General features: G+C 38.4%; 1 protein-coding gene across 1 annotated transcript in view; it reads left to right on the top strand.

Annotated features, from left to right (window-relative positions):
- Positions 1 to 12,262, top strand: part of ANTXR2 (ANTXR cell adhesion molecule 2) — a 97,325-nt gene that overhangs the window by 20,538 nt on the left and 64,525 nt on the right. The window contains exons 8-10 of the mRNA XM_015861775.2: positions 3,753 to 3,813; positions 4,858 to 4,953; positions 8,782 to 8,851. Of these exons, the coding sequence (XP_015717261.1) occupies positions 3,753 to 3,813; positions 4,858 to 4,953; positions 8,782 to 8,851 (227 nt within the window). The remainder of the gene's footprint in view (positions 1 to 3,752; positions 3,814 to 4,857; positions 4,954 to 8,781; positions 8,852 to 12,262) is intronic.

Here is a 12,262-nt window from a genome sequence, read left to right as displayed (position 1 = left end):
CTCGTTGCTTGGCTGGCTTTTATAATTTATTGTAGGGATGCATGCTTTTTCTATGCTAATGCAGTGATATGTGTAGATGTATTTTTTTGACAGCTTAAATAATTCTAACAAAACACGATTCTCTATTTTGATTGGACATGTACTGGTCAGAAACTGACAGCATTTCTGTTAAGCATCTCTAATTGAATCAAGTGCTAAACCACTTCTTTGTAAGGTGCAGTTGATGTGAGCCTTCAGGAACCTTCTAGTAGGGAATGCACAGGAACCAGGCACCCACACATATTGATACAGTTTTTTAAGTACGGATTAACACTCAGATTGCTTGGTTGGCAATTTGTTAGGTGAAAAGTTGTCCCAGTCTGAGAAGTGGATAGAGGAGCTGGGCTTTTTAGGACTGTTCAAAGAAACATTCACATATATATATATGAAAAAGGCTGAACTTTCCCTGAACACAAAGCTGTGGCATCTAGACCTCTGAAAGGTGAAGGTGGAGATAGGTGCTAGCTGGACCATGCAAGACTTCATATGAAAACTTGAATGCCAATTAGCCTGTTCAGAAGCTAAACAGTTCATTTGGATGTGCCCTTAGCTGCCATTAGTCAACAGTATGTGAGAGCAAAATTGTAGTATGAAGAGCTCTGACAACTGCATGCATGCAAATACTGAGGCACTAGTGTAGAAGGAAGCTCATTATCTGCATGGGACATGAAAGCCTTTATTCAGCAAGTGACTTACTAAGCATTAGCATGATCTCATCCCCACTGCCTTCAGTTGAGCACTCATGCCTGAAGTTACAGGTGCAGTTAAAGAGCATAAGAGTTATCTTGCAGGTGGAATTGAGCAGTCTTGCAAGTGATTTACAAATGACCCTTCAAAAGAGGAAATGTATTTTTTTTTTGTTTGAAAAATTCTTACTTGAATTTACTGTATGTCAGCAGAGTGCTTAAGTATCCCATGCAAGAATAGCCTTATTTAGTCATGATTTCAGCTCTTCCTGTGGGTAGTAAGTTTCTAATTAATGAATTTGCAGTGCCAAGTCCTTCCCTTTGATTGTCATGATTCAGAGAAGAGGGAGCATTATAAAGATTTGTGAAGAGTTCTTTTCAGTCTTGCTAACTTTGCAGTCCAGGTTTCCACAGCAAGATAGGTTAAAGTTATTTTAGAATAGGAAAAAATATCTGAAAATAAGCAAACACCAAACCCACAAAGTTCTCTAAATCCTGTTAGATGTAAGGAAGTGTTGATTACCACATTTGAGAACATTTTTATGTTCTCCATTGTAATAGCTGTGAGCAGAACCTTTCCAAACTAATTAGACTTGGTAAAATGCATAGGATTAGCATGAATTATGTTTTGGATTCACTTTATCCATCTTGTCCAAATTTTGCTTTGAGGGAGAACTTGGAAGAACCCATAAGGGAAAGTCCAAGGAAAAAACTATCTATATACTTCTGAGTTGGCTACATCCAATTCACCTCTGCATTTCTTTCATTTTTGCTTCTTAAGGTTACTTAATACTGCCGCTGAAGGGAAGGTTTCCTGAGATAATGGGTCAGATTTTAATAGCAGCTTCCCTATTATATATGGACCATAAAGATAAACCACGCTTTAAGTAACTCAGAAAAAGAAAACTCAGTCTCCTCATGCAGTTGTCTTCCTTGTGTGAGCTTAGTTTGGAACACAAAAATGTTAGATTATTAACCTTGCTAAGAGACTGAAGGTGTTTGAGCACAGCCTTCTCAAGACAAGTGAGGGCAATGAATGACAATTGCTTAAATGAGGAAAATTAATATCAAAGCAATTATGTATTTTTTAAGAAAAGCATTGAAAAACCTTTTTTTTTTTAAATTTTTCTTTGCTCTTACCACAAACATCACTTCTATATGTAACAACTGAAATTTCATGGTGCTATGGGGACATGTAGATATTCTGAATTATTCCCTTTTGCTTGTGAATGTCGTTTGTGAATTCTAAGCCGTATTTAATGTCAGATGCAGCTTTTATTTTTCACTGCTCATTCCTAAGTTCAGATGGAGCTGAGCTTGCCCAAATTGGTTGTTTGCCTGCTTGTGTCACATCTGGAAATAGTGCTGGAAAATCAATATAAATATGGTGGGGTTACAATAGCACTTCCCAAGGACAAACAGATGGAGTGTCATTGTTCCAGTCCCCTCCCCTCTGTAACACAGCCCTCACTCATCAGACACTGAGCAAATGGGGACAAGATCACTTGAAAAGTTTGTTCATGTGGTTCTAATGCTACTCTGAAGTGTGAAAAAAAAATACTTTCTATGAGCCTTGGTATTGCTGATGTCTGAATCTTCATATTAAAGCAAATCCAAAGTGTCACTGATTTAAATGGGACTGCTCAGTCTTAAAAGAAATACCAGAACGTGTTTTTACAATGAAGGAATCAAGTGCTTTATTCCTTCTTTTATTTTGTTTTGTTCTGTACAATGGACTTTTTTTTTCCTTCTCTCTAGAGTAGGCCTGTTCTCTACCCTGAAATAACAGTCAAAAAGTGAAGTCCTTTTTTGGAAGCAAGAGTTGAGATCTTCAGCTAATATAAACTGCTGGAGTTGCACTGAACTAGGACAGTTAGATTTACTGACAGTCTGTGCCTGGTTCTGAGCCAGACTCTGAAAGCAAATGGAGGTAGAGAGGGGACAGGAACAGGATGTTATGCTACAAACTTGACCTTGAACTGATTCCACGTAGTATTATATTTTATATATGTATATATGAATGACTGCTAAAAATGTCATATACTACAGGCCAAGCTATTTAAATACTACACAGAAGTTCTATTAAAGGAAATTAATAGCCTTTTAGAAAAATCACACATGATCATGCATAGGAAGAGGGCAGTGAAGATGCATATTGTTTTCACTTGTTTAACCCTACAGTTTTCAAGTGATTTTTCCCATCTGCATTAGGGATAAATGCTGTTATGACTTTTACACATTATGACTTAGAATTAAGGACAGCGTCTAAGACCACCTTTGAAGTACAAATCATTCCAATTTGTCCCTCTTCTTATAATGATAGACTCATTAAGATTGGAAAAGACTGCTAAGATCATCTAGTCCAACAGTCAACCCATCACCACCATGCCCACAAGTGCCTTGCATTTCATCCTCTGTATTTCTGCGTTATCTGTAGGAATATTTTTTGCTCCTGCCTGTTGGAGGACTACCTCCATAACTGGTTAGGCTGCCTGCTTTGCTTCTCTAACGCAGCAGTTAAAGAAAATCATTCCACAGAGCTCTGTTTAGTCAGGAAAATCATGCATTCCTGCTCTGCTCTACGTAGGGCAGGGTGCCAGCACTTGGAATAACGTGCACTTGGCCTGACCCACAGCTTGTTGGAAGACTCCTTTTGACTGGGCTGGATTCTGGATCAGGTTCCCTGTGACTAACTTTGGCATAATACTTAGGATTTGGTTCCATGGAAAATTAAGTTAGGAAACTGGACAGAAAATTTGAGGCCAAAAGTCAGACATTACTGTTGTTTTGAAGAGTATCCCAGGTTTAACAAACTGATCCAAGTCTTATGAACTCTTAGTAGATCTGACTGTGCAAACATGCAAAAGTTTTACGAGGTTCAGGGAAATGTCCTACAAAGTCAGGCATGTGCAAACCAAATCTGTAGCTGTGCACAAGCATCTTCTAGGTACAATCACTTGATTTAAAATAATATTCCTCACTGAAACAGCATTCTGAAATTTCTTACTATTTCCTCTTTTTCAACAGGTGTTGAAGCAATCATGTACTGAGATTTTATATTTGGAACCATCCAGTGTCTGTGTGGGAGGTAAGTTCTCCAAAATAAACAAACAAATAAATAAATATAGGACTGTTGTCTACATTTTACCCAAAGGGAAGTCACCCAGGTCATCTAGAAGAGGGACATCTCTCCTGAAATTCCTTGAGGCCTTTTTAAGACAATCCTTTTTTCAGATCCTTTATTTGACTCTTTTTTTCTCAGGAGCTGTCTACTAAGGGCTGCTCCTATAACTTAAATCATACATAGGAACAGCTTTGAGACACCTATTTCCCGTTGTGTGATGTGTGCAATTAGTCATGCTTTGCAATTCTAATACTTAAAGCAGTGATACATTTGTGACACTCCAGTTCTTAACCTATGATCATCAAGTTAAACTCTGGAAATCCTGATAATGTAAGTCCATATAAATGTCTGAGAATATTTATAGTGCTCTGAATGCGTTAACGTGAGCAGTAAACCATTTGACTGTTCAGGTGCAGCAAGGTGGCATTTCTTACGTAGAAAAGGTACACAAAATTATAAGTGCTTTTCTTCTTCCTAGTTTCACAATTCACACACTCTGAAACCAATCAAAATAAGGTGGTTGCAAAATCTGTCTATTTGGATGTCTTCTAGAAATGTGGATCATCTCAATGAAGTTAGTTGCTTTAGTAAACAAAGTTGTCCCTTCTCCTCTGCAAGATTATATGCTCACAAATAGCATGGCTCTTACGCAACTCCCAGAGAAGCATTTCTGAGCAGAAATGTTCTCTTCTGGAGCTTCAAACAAGCCCAGTCAAAATCTAGAGTTTCTTGCAAATAAATACCCAGCTTTCTTTCCTCACATGCAACTGAGATAGAGTGAATTCACTAACAGCTCCTGCTGCTAGTCAGAATCAACTGAGGGAACAATTGTTTATTTTCCCCTTAATGACTTAACTATGTAGTTAAGTATCAGGAATTAATTAGTAAGGTTTTGAACTTAAGATAACTTTTTATGCTGAGCTTAATTTATTGCTAACCGTATTTAAATTATCTTCTAAGTTGCTATGCACTGAATGGCTGTGTTCGTTGTTTTCTTTTCCCCTCCAGAGGAGTTCCAAGTTGTTCTTAGAGGAAGTGGCTTAACCCTTGGTGGGAGAACTGATGGTGTTACTTGTACTTATCAAGTGAATGGAACTACCATTCGTAAGTATTGGAGTTAGTGGGAAATATAAAGTTAGATCATTTCTAAGTGATTATTATTTTTTCCTTCTTTTTGCCTCATTTAAAGAAAATCTAAACAAAGGCATGGAAGGAAGGAAGGAAGAAAAATAGGAAAGCTCTGAGGACTGGTAAGAGGATGTGTGTTGTTTGCATCTTGTTCAGTGATTTGAATTTGCTACCAGTTACCATTAGCTGTGACTAGCAGTTGTATGGAATAATGTGGTGGTAATCATTTAGCTCTTAATGTACCTATGAAAAAACACAGCCACAAAGCATGCTGACCAAATGTCCCTTCTTGTAAGATGACTGTGGTCAAGAAAGGCCCTTGTGACGATTCCAGAAGTCAAGCTTATCCAAGGTACACCTAAACTGTCCTGAAGCATCTCTACCCACATCATCCAGTATACAAGAGGTATAGCTGATAGATTGTCACAGGAATTTGGCAGGGCATAGGTGCCACTTCATGACACAGAATGCTCTTCCTGGAACAACTTCTATGATTGGTAGTGTTTTATCCCTATACTGGGACATTTTCCATCTGCTTAGTGCCTTGAGCAGTAGTAGTCTCCTCCAGGAGACCAAATCCAGATCCCCAGATGGATAGTAGTTTCCTAGAATGTGGAATGGAATTGAGTTTCAGACAAAGTGACCATGGCAACTTTTATAGGCACTTTCCCTGTAGTTTTTTGGAAATGATTTCTACTCAGTGTTTTTTCTGTTGTATTTACAATTGACCCTTGGTCGGATTTTGCAATCCTTAGCTCTTTCTCTGTTGAAATATTGTCACCGGGGAAATTTGTTTTCTGAGTGTAGGGCTCCAAGAGCTCCTAAGAAAAGCAAAACAAACAAACAACAACAATAAAAAAAAAGACAGAATGCAAAGCATTTTCTTATCTGATTAAGAATATTTTTGGAGATCTCCTTTGTAGGCAAAATTTTTAGGCATTGGTCCTGTGTTTTTCAATGCATTAACTTCTGATGAGGCAGGGCAAAGGAAATGTTAGGCAGGAATCTGGATTAGTCCCATTCTGCTTCTCTCTGTTCCTTAAACTAGCAACAGGGAGATGGTGGTGAAAAAGCACCATTAACAGAAACCTTTACCATTTTTGATATCCAGAAACTAAAGTGGACAGCCAGTAGAATTACATTCAAGTTGTTGCTCTAAGCATTAAGCCTTAGAATCATGCCAGACTGGAAAAAAAAAAAAAAAAAAAGATTAAAAAAAAGCACCTGTAGAAAAAAAGTCACATTTTCTCCCCCTACCTGATGTCTGATTTTTATATTAGCTTGTCTTAAATTCTTGTCTTATTCAGCATGTGTTTCCAGTACATTTTCTTCCAATCTCTCCTGCCTGTTAAAGACATTCTATTAGAATAAGAAAATAGCACAGTTCTGGATAAAGGCAATCTGTGTAAATCAATCCTGCTTTTATAAGCTTCTCCTCAGTTTCAATTAAAACTGTCACCTTTGTTCCATGTATTAAACTAAGGCTTGCTTATTGATATTTTCATATTAGCTTTATAGAACTGTAATTTGAAATGTGAAAAAATTAGTTTAGTTGTATATTTGTTATCCTAGTGTACCTTTCTTCCTTGGAGAAGTAGAAAAACAGATTTACTTCTAGGTGGAAAAAATTAATTTCACGCTATTTAGAATCAGCAGGTGAGACACCAGTAACATGACCTTAAGATAATTACAGCTTACACTCAGTTTAGGTGGCTGGTTTGCAAGTCTTCAGGGCTCCCCCAGTTCTATTTCTGGCTTCCTTCTGACTTGTATTTAGTCACAAGCAGTTCACTTTTCTACAGCTCCAGTCTGTCCAAAATTATTATCTAAATCACGTTATTTTTGTAGTAATAGATATTATGGTGGGCTCTCCAAATCCCCCGAGAAGAGAACAAGAGGCATCAGGCTTAAAACTTGCACATGATCTAGTGTAGATGCTATTAGGTCAGTGAAAAACGTTTATAGTGAGAGTCAGTTTCTGGAATAGGTTACCTTTTTAACAGCTTAGATGAATGTTACTGGCATATACTGTGCACATTGCCTTCTTTAAATGACCTTTCCAAGTGTTTCCTGACTTTAATTTCTCTGATTATCTGATCATGTAGTCATTTATAGCTTTTCAACACGTGCATGTCTGCTTTGCCATAGTAGGAATAGCTATGCTTGGACAGGATGAAGCCCCCAAATATTTGCTAGCATTTGGTGGGATGAGTTCCAATTAGATCTTCAAGCTGCTTTTTCTTTTCTTGGCTTCAGGAAAGGGTGTGCTGACACCCATGAAAGGAGGAGAATAGGCATAGTGATGTATTATTACATGTTGCAGCATAAAACAACTTGCAATATGGGGTATTGCCAAAGGCCTGCCGTAACATACCCAGCTTCTTGTCTTGTCTTCAGCAATGGACAACAGCAAATGTTTACAGAACAGTATAGGAAGGAAATAAGGAAGGCTGATGTGCTTCTTTGCCTTTGATACACAAGCTCTCTCAACAGGGTTCCAAGATTTTTTGTCTCTGAAGAGACTGAAGGAGACAAAATGGTAGGAGGGGCTCTGAGCACTACTAGGAAGTAGTCCCAAGAAAAGGGATGTGGAAAAACACATGTGCTCTCAGTGGAGTTCTCACCATTTGAGGTCATAATAGAGGACATGCTTGCAAGTTTCCCTTACTGGTAGCCTAGGCTCTACTTTGAGACCAGAGCAAACCCCTATTTTGTCAGTTCCTCATGTTTTAAAAGATACATTTGGCATGATTCTCTTTCTGCATTTATAAAGAACTGTTACCAAATGCTGGAAAGGAAACCTGCCAAATGTAGCTGTGGGATAGAAAAATAATCTATGAAACATACCATTAAGACAAAAACATATGGCAATGTGCTAATCCCTCTTCCCCACCTCACAACTAGCCCCAGATCTAGGCCAAGCAGTCAGTGCAGATTATGGTACACGAGAAAAGCTCATTTATGCTACCAGCTCCTCCTTTAGCTGCCCCTGAACTGCTTGCATGTCTGCCTTCTCCTTACATGCAGGACAGAGTCATCTCCACATTTATCTCACAGATCATTCATCTCCCCTCTTCCCCTAGGCCAGGAAATAGCCCATGCTTACATGTACAGTTCTAATACAGAAATTAATAGTTCTACCATAGGAAGTTGAGAGGATGATTCTTTGGGCAGGGATGGACTTTTTCCACAGTTTACCAAATACTGGAAGTACGGGAGCTCCCTTCAGCAAATACCATATGCACTGCTGGCAGTTTTTTTCCCTCTTTGACTCCTTTTCATCTTTTGGAGCACTCTACGTATGAAGGACACCCTGAATGCTCACTGCTGTCTTCTGCCACCCAACTGTAGGGATGGGGTTTCTTTTTCTCCTCTCCTTTTCATGGTTGCAGAAAGAGAATGCAATATTGGACACACAGTTTTATGAGTAGATGCTTTGTAAGCATAATGACATTTGCAAATGCTGACACCTCCCAAAAACATGAGAAGCACTGGAGAAAAGGACTACAGCCACAGCTGATGGAACAATCATTGACTGCCATGCACAGGATTTATGTTAATTGGAAGCAAACATTCATTTCTCATATAATGGGAAATCCTAAATTATGTTCTTATTCTTATTAAATTTAAAAGATCTTGAAAATAGAAAAACATCTTTAAAAGAGCGTGAGCTGACATACATCAGGCAACCAGTGTAATATGGGCACACAAGCTGGGCACTGGTTTGGACTTCATAGCACATGTAGGCATCACTGTCTCATTTTAACAGTGAAGTAAATTAACCTCATGTGATTTGTTATGCAGATGAAAAGCCAAAAAAGGTGGAATCGGAGTTTCTTCTTTGCCCGGCACCAATCCTGTATAGAAGTGGCCAGTGAGTACATGAAACAAATGTCATCCTGTTTCACTAGAATTAGACCCATTATTGCTGATGTTAATCATGTGGGCATTTAGCTAGAGGCGGTCTTTTGTTGTTTTTATGGGGGATGGTTTGTTGTCGTGTAGGTTTTTTTGTGTTCTCGTCTTATTTCCCTAGTGTATTTGGCAGCTTTGGAATGGGCTTTAAATAGTCATCTGTGACCAAACCAATTTGGACAGTGCCTTAAAAATGAATATTCAGCCAGTTTATTAAACACTGAAAAGGTCCGGCTAGTCACAAGTTTTATGCAGATTAGCTGTTTTAACAGGGCATAATATGCTCTCTTCTGGATAATCTTTAGGCTCATTGTTAAACAGATTACATTATCACTGACACTTACAAGCTATTATTAAAATTATGTGTCAAGATCTGTATCACTGCTCAACATGTAATGATAAAGCGAGGCACTAATTTAACAACGGAGGCAATCTCATAACGGCACTGTGGCTAAACTGCAGCTCCAGCCTTATTCTAAGTGTCACTGGCCATGGCTCCTGATTACTTCTGGCCCTTTGAGAACTAATTCTCCCCTCCTCCTCTCAAATTCAGATGTGCCTAAGGCTTTTAGAACCACTTCAACTTCATTGCTCAGATTTATGAGATAGCAGCACGAAATATTCTTTAAGCTCTTTGTAAGTCACAAAATGATGTGTCAGATCTTAGCCCCATAGGAGGGAAAAGGCCATTTGCTTTCACAGTTTTGCAGGTAGGTCCTCTCAATTGTTTGCAGTGAGGTTTTAATTTTTTCTGTGGTGCAGCTCTTCATTGCCATTTTTTTTGGTGATGATTCTTTACAGTATAAGAACTAGCATATTGCACAGATTGTGTAATTAGTTTTCTGAGCTAAATAGTAATCAACAAGTTCAGTTGTAAGACTATATAACAAAACCCTAAATACACATCTGTTTTGTGCATCAAACGGCAATTGGGAGGAGAAAAGTTGGAAAATACTAGAAGACCTCAGTGGAAGAGAGAAGGGTGAATCACTGCAAAGAGCTGCATCGCAGCCTCTGCAGCAGCCAAAGTTCATCTCTGGGGAGTGAACACTGTTCTGTAGTGATGCAGGAAATAAGCATGGAGGAGAGCTATATTGGAGAACAGAAAAAGAGGATGAGATTTTCATTCAGTATGCCTTCTTATTGTTAAGGTTGCCTCTCACATAGCTAGGACAAGATCAACATTTTGCATTTATTTAGCAGGAGTTTTAGTGCTATTTACTGTTCCATTACACTGTGCAGTTGTGCTGTGTTTGACTGAGCTGGGCTGCATGCGGTTGCATACCAGCTGTCCAACAGAACAGTTGTAACAAACCACTCTGCTAGCTAAAACAAACCAGCACCATGTGCAGCTGTGAGACCCAGTTTCATCATGAGGAAGATACAACACAGTTATGCTAGGAATGCTTCCTTTAAATGTTAGGTGTCTCAGTGGAGCTGCATGGCCTTACAACTTTAAGTTAGACCCCATTTCTTAAACACCCTAAAGCCTGAAGATTCCAATGCTTTTCCACATGCAGTGACAAAAAGTGCATAAGCACACATGGTGTATATAAAGCTAAACAAATGTAAAAAAAAACCAAACAACACAAAACAACAAAACACATGGAAAGTCTATAGAAATTAAAACACTGTAGAAGTTACTTGGAAATGCTGCATTTTCTTACTCCGTGAAGCGTTACTAAATAGACAACCCACCATAATGCATCTGCACTCAAGAGGAAGCACCTAATTATGGCATACTTCTTCTCAGTAGTATTTTAAGAAAGAATGCCTGAACACCACACACGGCCTTGTACAGGTTCAGAGCAAGCCATTTCTCAGCATTTACTATGTAAAACACAGTTCAACCATCCTTTCTTGAAGTAGTTACAGCTTTGGCCCAGAGATAAACAATTTACTCTGAAGAAGAGTGACAGCTATGAAAGATCTGTACATACTTGAACTCCTGACTTTCCATTGGCACAGCTCAAACTATTGCTGGATAACTCCCAGTAATTCCTCATGCAACAGAGCTAATATTAGTTGCTAGTGTAGCAACAACCCGTCTGCTCTTTTTCTAGTGCTCTTTTTGGTGGAATTAAGTACAACACAAACAAAGTTAGCTTTGCAATTTTTAAACCTGTAGCTCAACTTCTTTGTAGCCTGGAGAGGCTCATATAAAATGTTTGAGTGTATTTTTGCAATTTGAAGCACTCAGTGATGAACTAGCAGTTTTCAAACACAGAACGATCAAGTCTATAGAGAATAGATAAGGTCTTCAGGCTGCTGCCATTGAGAGTTTCTATTTTGTTTCCAGCTGCTGGATGCAGTTAGTTGGGAGCCTCCAAGATACTAGTTGTAGAACAGAATGCTCAACTCTAAATCTGTTTTCAGAGGACCATGTAGGAGGCTGCTGTGGTATTACTGCATTATGCGACAAGATGACTGTGGTGCTTGTGCTACTTAAAATACTTTCTTGACACGCCACTTCCAAGACATAGAATTGCATAGCTCACTTATAAGATCAGCTTTCTTAAAAGATCAGCGATTAGCAAACAGACAATAACAACATGGATTTCTTCTACATGAGCAAGCCATTCATTATAAAAATAACTAAAGTATTAAATACTCCAAAATAGAAGAGATCCTTTGATACCACAGAAAGAAGATAGGATGAGCCCAAGAAAATGTTATTTCTTTGTTTCATGTACTTTGAGAAATCTCATGTGTTGTTAGGGCAGCTGTGTTACTAGAACCAAAATAGCATGCAGGAACAACTCATTCTCCACTAGCAACCACTGAAGACTTAGAAAACTTGAGAAAAATCAATTGGTTCCCCTTTATAGCTTGACTTACCTGTCAAGCCATGGTTTCAGAGGAATCAGGTTGTTGTTTTGTTTTTTCCCCCTAGCTCAATTACTTCAGAGGTTCCTGTATTCACTATACTTCAGAGAGGAACGCTCATCTCTTTGCAGTACTAGTACACAAAAAGCTTACACTGCTATTCCTTTCATTCTATGGCTTTTGCTTTGAGTTTTTTGAGTTTGTGCTCTGAAAATGTATCTATAGACTTTGCTTTGCTAATAGGCTGCTTCTGTTCCTGCAAGCCAGTGGTAAAATCCCTTCCTTCAGTGCCAAGTAAGCAGGACAAGACTTTTCTCGTAATTTCTAAACTTTTGCAAATCCACTTACTGAGTGTGCAGATGACAATTAAAGTGTTTAAACTATTACCTCAAAACAACATTTCACTGAAATTTGTGTAGCATATATTTATATTATATTTACTCCTACCTTCATGTATCCATGTGCTTAGATTCACGTGAAGCACTGGCCTTAAAATTAGCTGATAAAAATACAATGAGCATTTATCTCCAACTCCAAGACAAAT

The sequence above is a fragment of the Coturnix japonica genome, chromosome 4 (genome assembly GCF_001577835.2).
Source record: "Coturnix japonica isolate 7356 chromosome 4, Coturnix japonica 2.1, whole genome shotgun sequence".
Classification (NCBI taxonomy): Eukaryota; Metazoa; Chordata; class Aves; order Galliformes; family Phasianidae; genus Coturnix; species Coturnix japonica.
Note: the sequence above shows the minus strand (reverse complement) of the source record. Positions and strands in the feature narration are given on the sequence as shown.